Genomic DNA, 16081 nt, shown 5'->3' on the forward strand with positions numbered 1-16081 from the left:
CTCCCCTCCCATCAATACAGCTCTACTGCCTTTGCCTCCAAAAGCCAGAGCTGCCTTGTCACTGGATGCTGACATAGGGTGTAGACAAAGTCCACACATCCGGAAGACCACATTCCAATCCCAGTTGTCATAGTACTACAGGCTGTGGTGTATCCACCAGTGCCTCAGAATATGCCTGCATTTGGAGTCAGGGTCTTAGAAGAAGTAACTAAGTTAAAATAAGGTCTTTACAGTGGGCCCTAATCCAATATGACTGGTGTCCTTTAAGAAGAAATTAGATGGTCAGAAGGTATAAACTTCCAGTTATAAAACAAATAAGTCCTGGGGAGGTAAGGTACAGCACGGTGACTACAGTTAATAATACTGTATTGTATATTTGAAAGTTGCTAGATTTTAAAAGTGTGCAGGAAAAAAAAATCCGTAACTATGTGAGGTGATGAATGTTAACTAGACTTATTGTAGTGATCACAAATCATGTTGCAGACCTGAAACTAACAAAATGTTGCATGTCAATATCTCAACATATAAAAAAAGAGATTAAGATGCAGACACACACACAGGGCAAAGACACAGGGAGAAGACAGCCATTTCTAAGACAGGGAGAGAGGCCTCAGGAGAAACCAACCCTGCCAACACCTTGATCTTGGACTTCCAGACTCCAGAAACATGAGAAATAAATCTCTGTTGTTTAAGCTCCCAGGCTCTGTGGTACTTTGTTATGGCTACCCCAGGAAACTCATACAGATGGTGATGCTGAAAGTGATAAAAACTGCTGTGTGATTGCCTGGCCCCTGCCCTGCTTCCTCTCTGATCCTGGTGGAGCGGGGGGGGGGGGGGGGGGGGGGGCAGAATGCATCTAAGCTTGGTGTTAGAAGTTGGCCAGCACCCAAGTGGGGAGGGGCCCTACATTCACAGAAGGTGTCATAAGAGCCTGCCTATTCCACCACCAGGTTTCCCAGCCCACAGAGGAGTGTGAGACAACCTTGGGCATGGAACTGGAACACCGCCCCTTCAGTCACCCACTTCCCCAAACCTCTCAGGGAGACCCCTAATTGGGGGCAGGCTCCTGGCCCTTGGAGCCCTTGCCCATCTGGGGCTGGAGGATTCTCTGTTGGGAACTGGGGTCATCTTGTGCTTTGCAGTGTGTTGAGCAGCATTTCTGGCCTCTACTCATCAGGTGCATGCGAGCAGCAACACACAGCTGCACAAGTTTACAGACGTTGCCATGCGTCCCCTGGGGCCCAAATCAAGCCCAGGTGAGAAATGCTGGTTTCAAGGAAAAACCTGACTGAGGCCAGCTAGGGCCTCATGGTGTCACCAGGGAGTCTGGAATCAGGACCAGCAGTATGGCTCTTCTGTGCACCCAACCCTAATGCTCCTTTCAACTTTCCTAGCCCAGTGAGACAGAGGCACTTTGTGGTAAAGATGGCAGACCCAACAGAAAGCACCCAGGGCCAGGAGTCAGGGGATAGGGCTGCCGAACCAGGCCTGCCAGGTGAGCTCCTTTTGCCCCAAGCCTCAGCTGCCTGGGTGAAAACTGAGGAAGGGGGCCCAGTCCCTGTGTCCCATGTACAAGAGCTCGTACCACATCCTTGTTGTCGCCAGGGATATTCAAAGAGCCTTCCTGGACCACCAGCTTGCTTTGGGAATCTTCTAAGTGTACGTGAGCTAAGTGCATGCATGTATGCATATGCATGTGTGTGCATATGTGTGCACCTGCACTTGTGTAGGAACCAGCTATTAAGATCTTGGCAGAGAGCCACTTCAGGGAAATGACACTCAGGTCTTACACCACATGGTCACCTCCCTGAGCACACTGGGCGGTGACTCCACAGGCAGGGGCCTTAGGGACACACTGTGCCTGATCTTGAAACTCCCTGGGCCAGCACAGTGTCTAGAACACTTAAGTGCTCGATGAACATTCACTGAGACAGCAAATCAATGAATGATCTAGAACTCCATGCTGGGCCCAGTCTGGGCCACATCCTTACAAAGCTGTGAGACAAGTGGGTCCTGGGATCCAGGGCTGCCAGTCAGTGCAGCCTGCTCTGGGGCCCAAAGTGCTACCGAATTCAGAAGGTCCGGTACACACAGTGCACAGACCGGCAGGGTGGGAGACCCTGACGCCTCCTCTCACCTCAGCCTATCAAGGCCACACCATGAATGCGGCAGCGCCTGGGGGAAGCAGCTCTCAGCTGACCCTGCATGTGCCTCCTACCATGTCTGGAAGCAAGCCCTCTGCCCGGGCAAAGGAAGAGGTGACAGTGAAGGGCAGAGGCAGCCACCCACCCAGCCACATATTCTGAGGAACAATCCTACTACTGTGAGTGCAGGGGGGTGGGAGGGGGGGTGACAGCCCCATCCAGCACAAGATGCTGGTGCTCACGTGGGTGAATGGCTGCGTTGTGCCTCGTTCCCACCCACAAGGTTTGGAAAACCCAGAGGAAAATGAGTGCAGGCAGGATGGCGCCGAGGCCAGCTCTCCTTGTTCTGAAGGGCATGGCCACAGATACTTAGATTGAGAGTCTTCTCCTGAATCTCTGAACAGTGCTGGTGGCATCAGGCAGGCACAGGTGAGACACCAGCCAACTTCCTCTCGCAGAAGAGAGGGTGGGAGGGAGGGCACAGAAGAAGAGGGCATGGAGAGCAGTGCCAGGACCAGGGAGATGTACAACCCCACCCTGCACATGTGCCAGTTCTGGAAAGGGCACGTGAATCCAGTCAGGGCGACAATGGCGGGAACGCCACGGTGGGAGGAAGTGGAGGAAAAGGGAAACTGGGAAAGGAAGGCAGCAAGCTGGAGGAAGGACTCCTACTGCCTGGGACGGGGCAGGGGGTTGGGACAAGAAAGGGAGCAAGCAACACAAACTTGAGGCTAAAAGAACAGATAAAAATGAACTCGTCATGACGAACAGGTAGGGAAAGCTGACAGGGGGACCTAGGTGACCAGAACTGCCACCTATCAGCCGGCTGCCAAGCCCACAAGCAGAGCTGAGGGCTGAGCTAAGACAGCTGTGGGAACGTGAGCAGCAGCAAAAGCTTGAGGAGCACCCCTTACCCCAGCCTAGGGGTGCCAGCGTGATCAGGGCACAAAAGCCCAGCCATGAGCAGTAGGTTGCTCCCGACTGGGAGTTCACAGCCAGCACAGCTGCTGGATGAAGCTGTAGGCAGGAGCTGTGGCTGGACATTGTCCTGGAGCCTAGCCAGCAGAGGGCAAGGGTTGGCCTCTGCATAGGGCCACATGCTGGGGGTAGCCCCAGTCCTCCAAACAGAGGCCAGAGCACACAGGGCACGAGACATGATTCCTGTGCCCACCCCCTAATAAACCAACTCAGCAGGCTCTCAGGAGAGAAGGGAACAGGCTGAGCTGGCATCTGGTTTCCCCAGCTTTGCAGAGAAGACAGGAGGGCAACTACTATCCGTATTTAAGTCAGGGCCTCAGAGGCAAGTAAACATGGCCAAGCCAAGCCATGGGGACACAGGTGATGTTTATGCTGCTGGGCCTGGTGCAGAGCCTCAGTGGGCCCCCAGTCAAAGCATCCATGACAAGTGAATCATAAAAGTGAATAAACTTGTGGTTGATCAGATAAAAGCATGAGTCAGTTATAATTTCTGTTCCACAGACACAACTGCTGACCAGATACAATGTGTGGGGATGGCCAGCAGCAAAATTATAAAGCAGGCATTTGTCTTCAAACACTCCTAAGATAGCTTTTCCCTTGTAAAAATGCAAAACTAACTTCTGAGTAGGGGTGATCAACTGAATATATGCATTTACTTTGGCTTCCTCCTAAAAGAAACCCAAAAATACAAAAAACAACAACAAAGCAAAACAAAAAGAACAGGAAGAAAAACAACAAAAACCCCCAAAGGATCTGTGGGCTGTGTCAACCACCTGCCAAGGCAGCACAGGGCACAGCCATTTCTGCAAAGCTGCACCCAAGCGCACGTGCTTTCTGGGCCCCTACATACCCACGAGAGGCCACCAGCTACAGGGCCCATCCAACTCTGCCACTCACTGAAGGGCCCCTGAACGTGAGAAGGGGTGGGCTGGGGTTGCATTTGCCTCTCCTAACAGAACCCATTGTCTCTGGGCCTGGCTCTTGCTGATACCCCAGGGACAGGACCCAGCAGGTCACTGTGAGGAGCAAAGTCACACATGTCACGAAGCGTGGAGCCTGGTGAGCACGGGCTGCTCAACAATGTCAGCTCACTTCTCTATACCTTGATGTTCACCCTATAAATGAATGGATGAGATGCTGCCAGGCCACTTGGGGACTCCAGGAAGGACTGACCATGCTGACCTAGCAGCTGGGTGTGATGCCTGGACCCTTATCCCTGTCCCTGACGCTGCTGAAGGAAGGTCACTAGCTAGCTGGCAGCTCTGGCCCCAGACACCCAGGAGAGTCTATAACACTGGTTTGCTTTATTTGGGACAGTGCCCTCCCAGGGGAGAGGGGCAGTGGTCAGGGAAATGACCTGCAAAAAGCCTGCTTTTCCCAGTGTCTCCAAGTCCATGTAGATGAGGTTCTGAGGGCACGGATCTGGGGGTGGGTGGCCAAGAAGCATAGGGCCTGGGGCACAGGGAGGGCAGACCAGTCTCCTCGAGGGGCCTGAAGGTAGAGCAAGGTCCTGTCGGATAGACAGCCCTCAGGGACAGTAGATGGACAGGAATGACCAGTCCCAGGTTCAGGACTCCACCTACTTATTCAGGGTCCTAAGGATCCTTATCTGTACCAAACCAAGATTCCAAAACAGGAAGAAAGGGAGTACACCAAGAAAGGCACAGAAGTTGAGGGAAAGTGTCAATTGAGGGATCAGGAAGGCTTCAAATCTGATAGCTGTGTGGCCTCAAGCAAGTTGCTCCACCTCTCTGAACCTTGCTTTCCTAATCTGTAAAATGATACAACTTGATGCTGGATAAGAAGCTGCACGGGGCAGGTGTGTGTTATACACTGGTTTCCCCTCCCATCTTCATGTTTCAGAAGGAGAAGCCTGCCCAGAACCAAGGTCTTTAGAAATCAAAAAAGCATGACTAGGAAGCAGTCTTGCAGCTGAGGTATCAGACTAGAGAAGCAACTGCAGTGAAAAGACACACTTCTAGCTCTTCCTTGCAGCGACAGGAAAAGCAGATTCCTCTCATTTTTAAACCTGGGACGGAAATCACCCAGAAACAAGCTAAGCAGAAGGGGGAAGATATCTGTCATCAGGGGCAAAGGAACCAGAAAGACAAAGGTGTGATCTGCCCCAGGGACAGGGATCTTCTTGAGAAGGAAGGAAACTGAGAGGTCAAAGGGGTACCATTGCCTCAAAGGCAGGGCTGCATGTCTGGCCCTAATGCACCAAGGAAGTGCTCTCCTGAGCCACAAAACCACAGAGAACAGTGAGGACTCTGTGCCAGGCTGGGCCAGCACACCAGCTCTGGGACAACCCCAGGGCTATGTGCCCATGAGAGACAGAAGCCTGAGGGCTTCTCCAAGTGCACAGCAGGGCATCTACTGAATGTGCCACTTCACACTGGCCACTCGACCTGACTTCAGGCCTCAGATCTGTATCAGTGAAGAGGAAGTAACAATAGGATTGTTAATGACAATAAGATCTCAGGGAAAGACCAGCAGCCCCTTTGGTAAGAGAGAGCAAGTGCATTTTGTGGAGTGTAGGGACAGGGGTCTGGATATCACCCCGGCGCCGCACATCTGCTGGGGCCACCCACACAGGTCCTCAGCTGGAGCTGCCTGCCTCCTCCATGCTCCACTCCGCTGACAGAGTTCCATGCACCCAGCAGGTGGTCCCTGTGCCCCAGATGAAGGGAGGAGAAAGGAGTTTTAGTGACTCAACATCCAACCTTGGCTGCTCCAACACTTACTTGTTACTTGCCCCTGAGTAGAGTGGCTGCGCTCAGGGAGCCTCTGGGACAAGGACAGCTGGCCTGGAGCTGAGCCCAAGCCCCATCTCACACCTGGCCTGCTGCCCGGGACTCACCGCTTTGGTGGACTCCAGGGGCCCAGAGGCCAGCGCATCCCGGCTGCCCCTGCCCTTGCTGCTGAGGTGGGGTGAGGAGGAGGGTGAGTCATCGATGTAGGGCAATCCATCCTGGTGTCGGCGCTGCTCCTCAGCACGGTCCGCAGCACAGCCGTATCCAGGTGGTGTCCCGAATGACGTATCTGTGTGTGCAGAGAAGCAGCCTGTGTTAGAGACAGGGCAGGGGCCTGAAGGGTCATCTGCTTGGGAGTGTCTACACCCCACCTGTTCCAGCAGGTACCCAGCTGACACAGTCTGCCACCTGCAGGCATCAAACAGGGACCTTAGGTACACTGACGTCACCTTCACAACTGACAAGCTGAAGACCCCAGGGCGAGGAGGGGACAAAACAGCAGCTCGTTCCCTGGACAATATAAAACTGGGCTTGTGAATGCTGTCTGGGACACATCTGTCCTTATCCCAGGAGGGGAACCTGAGCCATCACAGAAAGGTAGACCCCAAATTCTAGTCACTTGCTGTCACAGACAGTCCTCATACACCTATCCATGGGGATATGACGGGGTGAAGAGCATAGGCCAGCACAGCGGCCTGAACACAAGCCACGGCGACCACAAGCAGTGCCCCGCATCTGCCCGTCCCAGCCCAGGGAAAGAGTGCTGTAGCCCCCTTTCCTCCCTCACCTTGTTCCTCAGCTGACTCACATCACACCCTCCTAATGGTCTGGCAAAACCCCAGACCACTTTTACCGCAACCAGAGTGTGCCTATGAGGACAGAATATAGCTTATCCTGCTATTGGAGCTCATCTGAAGATAGTAACCCCTTCTTCCGAGGCTAAATCATAAAGCCACACCCCTTGGTCTTTCTGTAGCTTTGTTCCCAGACCCCTCAACCCACAAGGCCCAGCCTGCTCCAAGCCTCACATAAGGGCCACTTCTGGACTCCAAAAGGAACTTTCATGGCCCATGGAACTTCCGAGAGGTCACAATGATTGGGTAACATCAACCAGATTACATTGCTTTCATCATGACTCACCTGCAAGCAGCCCCACCTAAAAGGTTACCACCACAGGTGGCCTCTGCAGTGTTTGTTCACTAGTTTACAACTTCTGCCACTAAACACACCCATTCTGGGGCTCAGGCTCCAGGTGCTGGTAGTGCCCCGACCATCCAGGCCAGGTGGGCAGAGGGCCACCCACAAACTTTGGAGCTGATCCAGCAATCCCAGTGGGGGACCATTTTTGGTTCTTTCCACATGCATAGCCAGAAGGAGCTGTGGCTGGAGTGACCTGGTGGTCACCACAGGCTAAGAATGGCTGCCTTTGTGCTGGGTGACTCCTCTGATAATCTTCGGTGCCCATGGATGGCCAAAGTCTCAGCTTCCTCCCATGCCTCTGCCACTCCCAGCAGGCCACACACTGTCTTAACAGGTGTCCTAAGCCCTAGCTACACATCAGCATTACCTGGGGAGCTTCAAAAACGTAGCCAGGTCCAATACAGACCAACAGAATCAGACAATTGGGTGAGCCTGGGCCCCGGTGGCTGTGAAGGCTTCCCTGGGGATTCCAGGAGGCAGCCAGAGCTGAGACCCGCAGCACTACTCCAACCCGGTGTCTGATACTGTGCTGGCTGCCATGCTGACCCACCGGGTCCTGTGTTCTGTACACAGGCACTGACTGCAAGGCCAGGCCAGGTTCTGCCTCTGCTGGGACCCTCCTGTAGGTTGACAGTAGCAGATGGGGTAGGAGGAACAGGAGAGCAGGGTGGCCTCCTGCCAAGTCCCCTAACAAGCTGTGCAGAGGTGCCCTGGTACTATCCTTGCAGGACAGTCAGAGGCCACAGTCACGGTCTGCCTCCTCCTCCTCTCAAAAGTTAGCTCTCACCCAGCATCCCTAAGGATGGGGGGAGGGCTCAAATATATTAAAAAACACAAAATCCTGTTAATGCAGAAGCCTTACCCTGCGCCCCACCCTGAAAAGCGGATCTGACTTCAGCTTCCACTTCCTTTTGGGGAATCAGAGATTTTTAAAAAAAATAAAATGAACATAGAGGCCTTCTTACCTATTTAACATCCAGGATATGAACCCTATGCCTGTGACTACACAGAGCTCACATCCAAGGTCAAATCAACACAGAGAATCTCCCCAGTAAGAACTTCAGGATCAGGGAGCCCCAGGGATTACTCTAGAGCACCTGCAAAATTTTACCATTTGTGGAATGTGCTGGCTTAGCGACATCCTGGCTAAAACCTGGTACAAGAACCAAGTGCAGGACAAGGGTTTGCTGGCCAGTGTCGAGTGGGCCATCAACTGACTGATGTGGACACTTCACCTCCACCAGGTGAGATTGAGGGACCAGGTTTTGCAGCCAGACTCCACTGGGTAATTGTGAGGATTTGGGTAACTAAAAACCCAGGCATTTTCCAACTGTGTATACGCATCTCCCCGAACTATGTCTGAGCAACTGATGCTTTTAAGTCTGGGATCTGAATGGCCAGTTGCCCCCACTGCATTCCGCCTGAGTCTTGTCCCAGCTGACACAGACCGCCACCTCCCAAGAACCAGAGCAAAGTGAGAAAGAGGCTTGTCCTCACCTCCTCTACCTGGAACATCCAGTGGGAAAAGCTCTCTGGGCCTCAACACCTCAACAGCTCGGGCAACACTGGAGACCTAGTGGTTGAAGCAGCCGAGCACTTCCTGCAAAGCTCTACCCAGAGCTGAAACCAAACACTGGAGAGCGGCGGGCGTGGGGCTGGGATCCTGTGGCTACAGGAGGCTCAGGGGGATGCAGAAGGATCAACTGAGCCACTAACCAGCTGGGGAGGGGAGAGCGAGGCCAATCTGGCCCAGAGCTCTGCAGACAGCGGCTGGCTTAGTGTGGAAAAGGGATGTACACAGTGAAATCTGAAGCCTCTCCCTCTTCAGGGAAGTTGGCTTAGCAGCCCTAGCCCCAGCACTCTGCAAATCTATTCTCTGATGCAAGAAAAAAAAGGCAAAAAAAGAAAAAAAGAAAAAAAAAGGGCAGGAGGAGTAAGTCGAGAGCAGGGGGTGAGGGATGGGGTGTGGTCCCCCTAGCCAGTGCCCAGGTCACAATCCTTTCTCACACCTCAAGGACAATACTGGTTTTAAAAAAAAAAAACCCTACAAAAATTTTAAAACAGAATTACCATATGATCCAGCAATTCCACTTCTGGGTAGATACTCAGAAGAATTAAAAGCAGGGATGCAAACAGATATTTCTAACCCACATTCATAGCAACATTATGTACAACAGCCAAATGATGGAAGAACTCGAGCATCCACTGATGGATGGATGAATAAACGCCCATACAGTTTGCACATACAGTGGGGTACTGCTCAGCCTTAAAAAAGGAAGGGAATTCTGACACATGCTACACATGGATGAACCTTGAGGTCATTACGTTAAGTGAAATATACCAGTCACAAAGAGACAAATTTATTACACAGTTCCCCTTATAGGAGGTACCTAGAGCAACTGAATTCATCAAGACAGAAAGTGAAATGGTGGTTGCTGGGGGCTGGGGGTGGGGGAATGGGGAGCTGTTGTTTAATGGGGACAGAGTTTCAGTTTGGGAAGATGACAAAGTTCTAGAGATGGGTGGTGGTGAGGGTTGCACAGCAATGTGAATGTGTACTTCAATGTCACACAGAAAATGGTTAAAATCGTCCATTTTATGTTATGTATATTTAACTACACACACAAACTGCTAAGGTCCCTCCTAGCCAGTGGCAATGTTGGGGTGGCTGTGCTGGGGGAAGGCAGGAGGGGGCTTCCCTTAATTGCCAGCAGCCCCCTGCAACCACATCCGAAGCAAGCATAGAACAAGCACAGAATTGAAACTTCTAAGCAGTGTGCTTCCTGAGTTGATGACAGCGGGCAGGGTGATGGAATAGTCCTCTACGAATGTATTTGTTTAATAATGAAGACAAGAAAGGAAAGCTTTGCACATGCTCTGTCAATGTCACCTCAAGAGAAGCCCCTGGCATCAGACTCCTGGACCACTCAAATTGGCACAGCCACTATTTCCAGCAGCCACACGCCTGGTTCTGAGCTATCCCTCAGCTCTTACAGAGTTAACACATCCCCTTTTCTGGGCTGTTCCCCTGCCCAGCAACATTTTTCTGATCTGGGCTGATGAGAATCCTGCCAGCCAATTTCCTGAAGTCAGAGGAGAATCTAGCCCATCAGAGATCACATGCAGTGCCCACACAGGACCCTCTCAGTGATAACTGCATGACGCATGCCTGCAGCCTGCACACACCATCCTCCACGCCCTCCGAGAACCAGACCACATCTACCTTAAAAGCACCAGCTGCCTTCAGACTAGCCTCAGGTCCCTCAGTCCTCCAATAGCTTGTCTGTCTGTCTCTTCCCCAAGCCTTGGTTCAAACAGCTTCAATAACTTGGTCACTCCCCTCCCCATTTTCACTGTTGCAATTAAGGGAACATGCATCTCCCTCCGAGGCCTCTGCCAGGCCCTACTGGGGCCCCTCCTGCAGGTGCTCCCAGGAAATGTGTGCAGATCCAAACTCAAACTGCTGGCCCTGCGGCTTCTGTAGCAGCCAAGCAGGGGGGCCCACCTGGACCCAACATGTCTGGAGGGTCCTCAGATCTTGTTTTCAGATGCCCTGCTACGGCCAGAGGAGTAGAGCTCCATGATTCCGGCTCCTTTCCCATCCTTTGGCCAATGTGCTCCAGGGTGAGAGCCTGGAGCAGGACCTTGGAAGAAACAAAGGTTATGCTCTTAGCTGTCCCCGCCCAGAGCAGATGGGAAGGGCAAGGGGAGGGTTTCTCACACTGGGATCCAGAGAAAGAAAGGAGGGACACCAGGAACTTTGGTGGGAGAGGCAGAGACTCAATCATGCAGAAAGATCACGGGAAGGGTGGTCTCCCATCCCTGTTTACACTGTGAGCAAATGGCTGGGCTGTATTTACTTACAAAAGTAAAAGTGGATCAAACACCATCTTCCTTCCAGTGGCTGGTCAGCTGTGTGGAAAGGTCCCTGCAGAAGTGGGCAGGGAGCTGAGCTGCCTTCCCATCTTATCTGCGGAAACCCTTCTTCCCTGACTCCTGACCTCCTCTCTCAGCCCTGCCTCCAACCCTGGGTCACAGGCAAGCAGCACAGTGGCAGTCATGTGTGGCAGTGCTGGTTACTTTTAAAGACTGCAGCTCACATCCTTGGTCCTGCCAGACAGGTATCACCCCACAGCCGGGATGAAAAGTCTCACCAACGGGCCCACAGATTCCACAGGTCAGTGCCGGTTCTGGACCCCACACTCATCCACAGCCACGAATCTTCCTCCCACTGCCCTGTATGCTGAGAGTAGATTCTGTCTATGGGCCCTGGGGCTCAGGTCGAAGGGCCAGCTGCTTTATTATGTAGCAGAACCTCAAGTACAGTCAGGGGATATCTGTGGCGCTTCAGGGAAGTTTTGCAAACAGTGGAAAAGCCTCAAATATTTGATCTATATTTGACAAAATACCTACTCTCCGTTGCTGGGTACAGGGCTGATCACCCACACCTGTCAGCTCTTTCAATCCACTCACCCCCTTAGTGGGCAAGAACTTCTAGATGCCCATTTTTCAGACAAGGAAACCGAGTCTCTGAGAAAGGAGCAGGTGGAGCCTGACTGAGTCCAGGTCCACCTGTGTGACCTGCCTATTTGGTCACTTTTCAAACACATTTCAAAGAAAAGACCTTCCTAAAAGGCTGAGCTGATAACCATATGACTCATCAATTCCCCTACTGGGTATGTAACTAAAAGTGAAAACAAGTATACAATCCAAGACTTGTACCAGAATGTTCATGCAGCAGTATTTACAATAGTAAAGAGATAAAATAACTCAACTGTTTGTCAACTGATGAATGGATAACAAATTGAGACCTGGCCCAAGGGCTTGGCTGGCAGGAGCATCATCCCTATACACTGGGGGGGAGGGGGGGGCAGGTCCAATCCCCCGTAGGGGTATGTGTAAGAGTCAGTCAATGAATGCATCTCTCTCTCTCCTCTCCTCTCTCTCAAACTGATTTTGAAAAAGGAAAGGGAAAAAAGGGAAGGAACAAATTGTAGCATACCTACACAGCGAAATTTGATTCAGTTTTACAAAGGAGTAAAGGATTGAAACAAGCTACAACACAGATAAATCTTGAAAACACGCAGTCACAAAAGACCTGATTCCATTTATATGAAATGCCCAGAAGGGGCACATTCACAGAGACAGAAAGTAGATACTAAACATGGGGTTTCCTTTTGGGGTGATGAAAGTGTTTTGAAACTAAATAGAGGTGATGGTTATGCAACACTGTGAACATACTAAATGCCCCCGAATTGTTCGCTTTAAAAATGTTCAGTTTCATGTATAATTTCACCTTAAAAAACCCCCCACAAACATACATCTGTTTTCCTCTCTTAAAAAGGTAGCCCAGAACATAATGCAGCTGTTTCCTGAAGACCAAGCGCATCATTCTGGACAGACGTCAGAACTGCCTGGCACTATGACCTTGGGCCACCCACGGGCAGTGAGGGCTGCTGTTCTTTCTTAGTTATCTGGTTGGTTTGGGTGGTTTCTCTGCTTTCTCCTCCAACATCAGGCTGGCAGCTACACCAAGTGGGTCAAAATCCTTCATAAATGAGACATCCGCCATATAGTTAGTCACTGCACCCTGGCGAGAGGCCTGTCTTTAGAGCCCTTGGTTCTGTGGAAGAAAGCACCCCAGGATTCTGAGACCTTTCAGCCTTCATGTTGTCACCCCAACAATGATATCACCATGCCAGAATGGAAAGCCCCAGCTGCCGGGGCAGGGGGAGGTCACAGTTCAGACCAGCGTGTGTCACACAGAAGGCCCCGAGGCTAGTCAAGTCCTCCCAACAGGCTAGAAAATACCAGCAGAGAAGGGCCTACGCCTCAGCTCTCTTGGAGGACACGGGCCAGCCAGCCAAAATAATAGCTCTCCTGGCTCTTTCCACTTGGGGTTTGGGTTCCAGCTGGTTGAAGTCTGAATCACCAGGTCAACTCTGCCAGACTTGCAGCACTAAGGCAGAGTGCCCCAGGCATGGGCAGACAAGGACCCCCCAATCAACATCCAGATGTTGTTAAAGAAACTTCTACTGTCTCCAAGGGCCCACCTGTGTCTAAAGATCCTAGACCCTCAAAGAGGGAAAGATTATCTATGCTCTGGGTCTGGGTCTGGAACCAGCTGGTGCCAGAGCAGGGCAGGCAGAGGCTGGAACAGCAGCTGGAAAGAGCTGCAGCCTCTACCACAGGATGATATAATTATTATTTTTTAGTACCACCTTGACTCTGAAACAACAGGGCTCAGAAGGATTTCTTGGCAGCATTTGGCCTCAGACAATCAAACTAATGTATTTATTGAGCACCTAATATTTAGTCAAGATGTACAACACCCCTACGTCAGGCCGGGCAGTGTGCTGGGTACATGATATGAGGACCACAGACCCAGCCCCTGACCCCAGGAGCTGGCAACATCCAGGAGTTACATGACATGTACATCACAGCAAGTCCAATGAGGGGCTGCTGGACTTTCAGGCAGGGCAGCAGAGACCACCTCAGCTATGGGACTTCCTGGGGCTCAGAAATGTGAAGGGCTGGGAAAGGAGATAGGCTGGGAATAAGGTGAGAGGCTGGAAGGGGTAATTCTGTGGAGAGCCTTGAGCTGCAGGGCTTGATTTAGGAAGTATCAGGGGCCATGAAGGTCTGGAACAAGATGGGAGCCGTGGGGGGCTCAGGAGCAGGTGAAACTGGCAGCACATCTGGGTGTGGCGCTGGAGGTGGGGGACCAGGCAGGAGGTCAATGTGGTGGTCACTCCAGGTAATTCCATTTACATAAATGTATTAGTTTGATAGGGTTTCTGGAACAAAATATTGTAGACGAATGGCTTAAACAAAAGAAATTTATTTTCTCACAGCTCTGGAAGTTGGAAGTCTGAGATCAGGGTGCCAGCACCGCTGGATTATAGTAAAAGCTCTCTTCCTGGCTTGCAGATGAATGCATGCTGTGTGCTCACATGGTCTTGCATTGGGGAGTGTTCATGGAAAGACAGAGACAGTAAGCTCTCTGGTGTCTCTTCTTATAAGGGCTCTATTCCCATCATGAGGCCCCACTCTCTTAATGTCATCTAAACCTAATGATCTCCCAAAGGCCCAGCACACTGGGATTAGGGCTTCAACATATGAACTGGGGGGGGGGGGGGGGGGTAAAACATTCAGTCCATGACATACAAGGTACCTAGGATAGGCAAATTCATAGAGACAAAAATAGAATCGTGGTTACCAGGTGCTGGGGGGTGAGGGAATGGACAGTATTGTTTAACGGGGACAGAGTTTCAGTTTGGGAAGATGACAAAGTTCTGGAGATGGATGGTGGTGATGGTTGCACAGCAATGTGAATGTGCTCAATGCCACAGAACTGGACCTTTAAAAATGGTTAAGATGATAAACTTTGTGTTGCGTGTACTTTACTACAATTAAGAAAAAAACCTAATGATCAGACAGGTTTGGAAATTAAATTTAAAAAAGAAAGAAGGAAAAGACGTGCAGTGTTATGAGCTGAATTGTGCCCCACCCCTCCCAATTCTTATGTTGAAGCCCTAACACCCAGTATTTCAGAATATGACCTTAATTGGAGACAGGGTCTTTGCTGAGTTAAAACGAGGTCTTTAGGTGGGGCTGTGTCCTTATGAAAAGGGGACATTTGGAGACACAGTGGCACACAGGTAGAATGCCATGTAAACATGAAGACAGCCATCTACAAGCCAAGGGAGGGGCATTGGACAGATTTGCCCTCAGAAGGAACCAACCCTGCCAACATCTTGATGGTAGACTTCTAGCCTCCAGAAATGAGACAATAATGTCTATCATATGAACCACCCAGTTTGTGGTTCTCTGTTATGCAGCCCAAACAAATTAATGCCCCCAGTAATTGTGGGGATCAGACACCAGAGCTGAGGAGCGCTTCCCATCCAACATATCAATAATCAATAATTCACCTACTCATGGAAATGGGACTCTAGCCAGCTAGCTGCAGCTGACTGGGGCCATCCACAGTACCTCCACTTCTGGACCTGAACGGCAGAGAGAGAAGAAACGGGCAGCCACTGAGCCCTACACAGTCAAAGGGCAGCAGGCCAGCCCCGGGCCCCGCACCCACAGCCACTCAACACATCAATGCCTCCTGGCTCTCCTTTATAACACTGCTCTTGCTCAGAAGCTAAGTTACTGCAGATCTGCCCCAGACCCTCCTACCTGAGAATGGACTGGAACCACCTGAACTTCCTGTGACTGTACAAGTCAGAAATTATAGAAACCAAGTCACATTCTGAACCCCCTGCACAATAGTCAGCTGACTGCCCCTCCCTCAAGGACAGAGTGGGAAGGGTGAGGGGCTCCCTCCTGAGCGAAGCCCCTGCACCTTCAGATTCTTCCTCCCCGATCACAGGGCCTGAGAAGGGAGCTCATGTCACCCTCTACACCCTGCTCTGAAAGGGAGGCTGACCCACACATGAGGAAAGTGAAGGTATTAATGTGACAAGTTTGCAGCACCTGAAGTCAGACACCAATGCTGGGGACAGACTGTCCACATGCCTATGATCCTGTGTGGGCTGAATGTCTGTGCTCCCCCACCCAAATTCTTATGTTGAAGCTCCAACCGCAAAAGTGATGGCAGCTGGAGGTGGGGCCTTTGGGAGGTAATTAGGTTTAGATGAGGTCATGTAAGTGGGGCCCCCAAGATGGGATTAGTGTCCTTATAAGAAGAGACACCAGAGTGCCCTCTCTAGCGTTCTTAGTGCTATGTGAGGACACAGAGAGAAAGCAGATGTCTGTAGGCCAGAAAAACAATCCTCACCAGGAACCAACCAGGCTGGCACCCTTATCTCAGCCTTCCAGCCTCCAGAACTGTTACACATAAATGTCTGTTGTTTAAGCCCCCAGACTATGGTGTTTGTTATGGCAGGTCCACTCCATCCTCAGTTGAATCCAAGGCCTAGGTCCTTTCTGTTGGAGGAATGGACGAGGAGATGGGCCAGTGGTGAGTTGGAGTCTCCCTACTGGGAGAGGGAG

The 16081-nt window shown here is 51.3% G+C and overlaps 1 protein-coding gene across 1 annotated transcript in view; it reads right to left on the reverse strand.

Annotated features, from left to right (window-relative positions):
- The window catches only part of BCR (BCR activator of RhoGEF and GTPase), a 105413-nt gene that overhangs the window by 42877 nt on the left and 46455 nt on the right, over positions 1 to 16081 (reverse strand). Inside the window, exon 2 of the mRNA XM_087828459.1 lies at positions 5983 to 6164. Within this exon, the coding sequence (XP_087684585.1) occupies positions 5983 to 6164 (182 nt within the window). The remainder of the gene's footprint in view (positions 1 to 5982; positions 6165 to 16081) is intronic.

The sequence above is a fragment of the Miniopterus natalensis genome, chromosome 20 (assembly GCF_054644295.1).
Source record: "Miniopterus natalensis isolate mMinNat1 chromosome 20, mMinNat1.hap1, whole genome shotgun sequence".
NCBI classification, from domain to species: Eukaryota; Metazoa; Chordata; class Mammalia; order Chiroptera; family Miniopteridae; genus Miniopterus; species Miniopterus natalensis.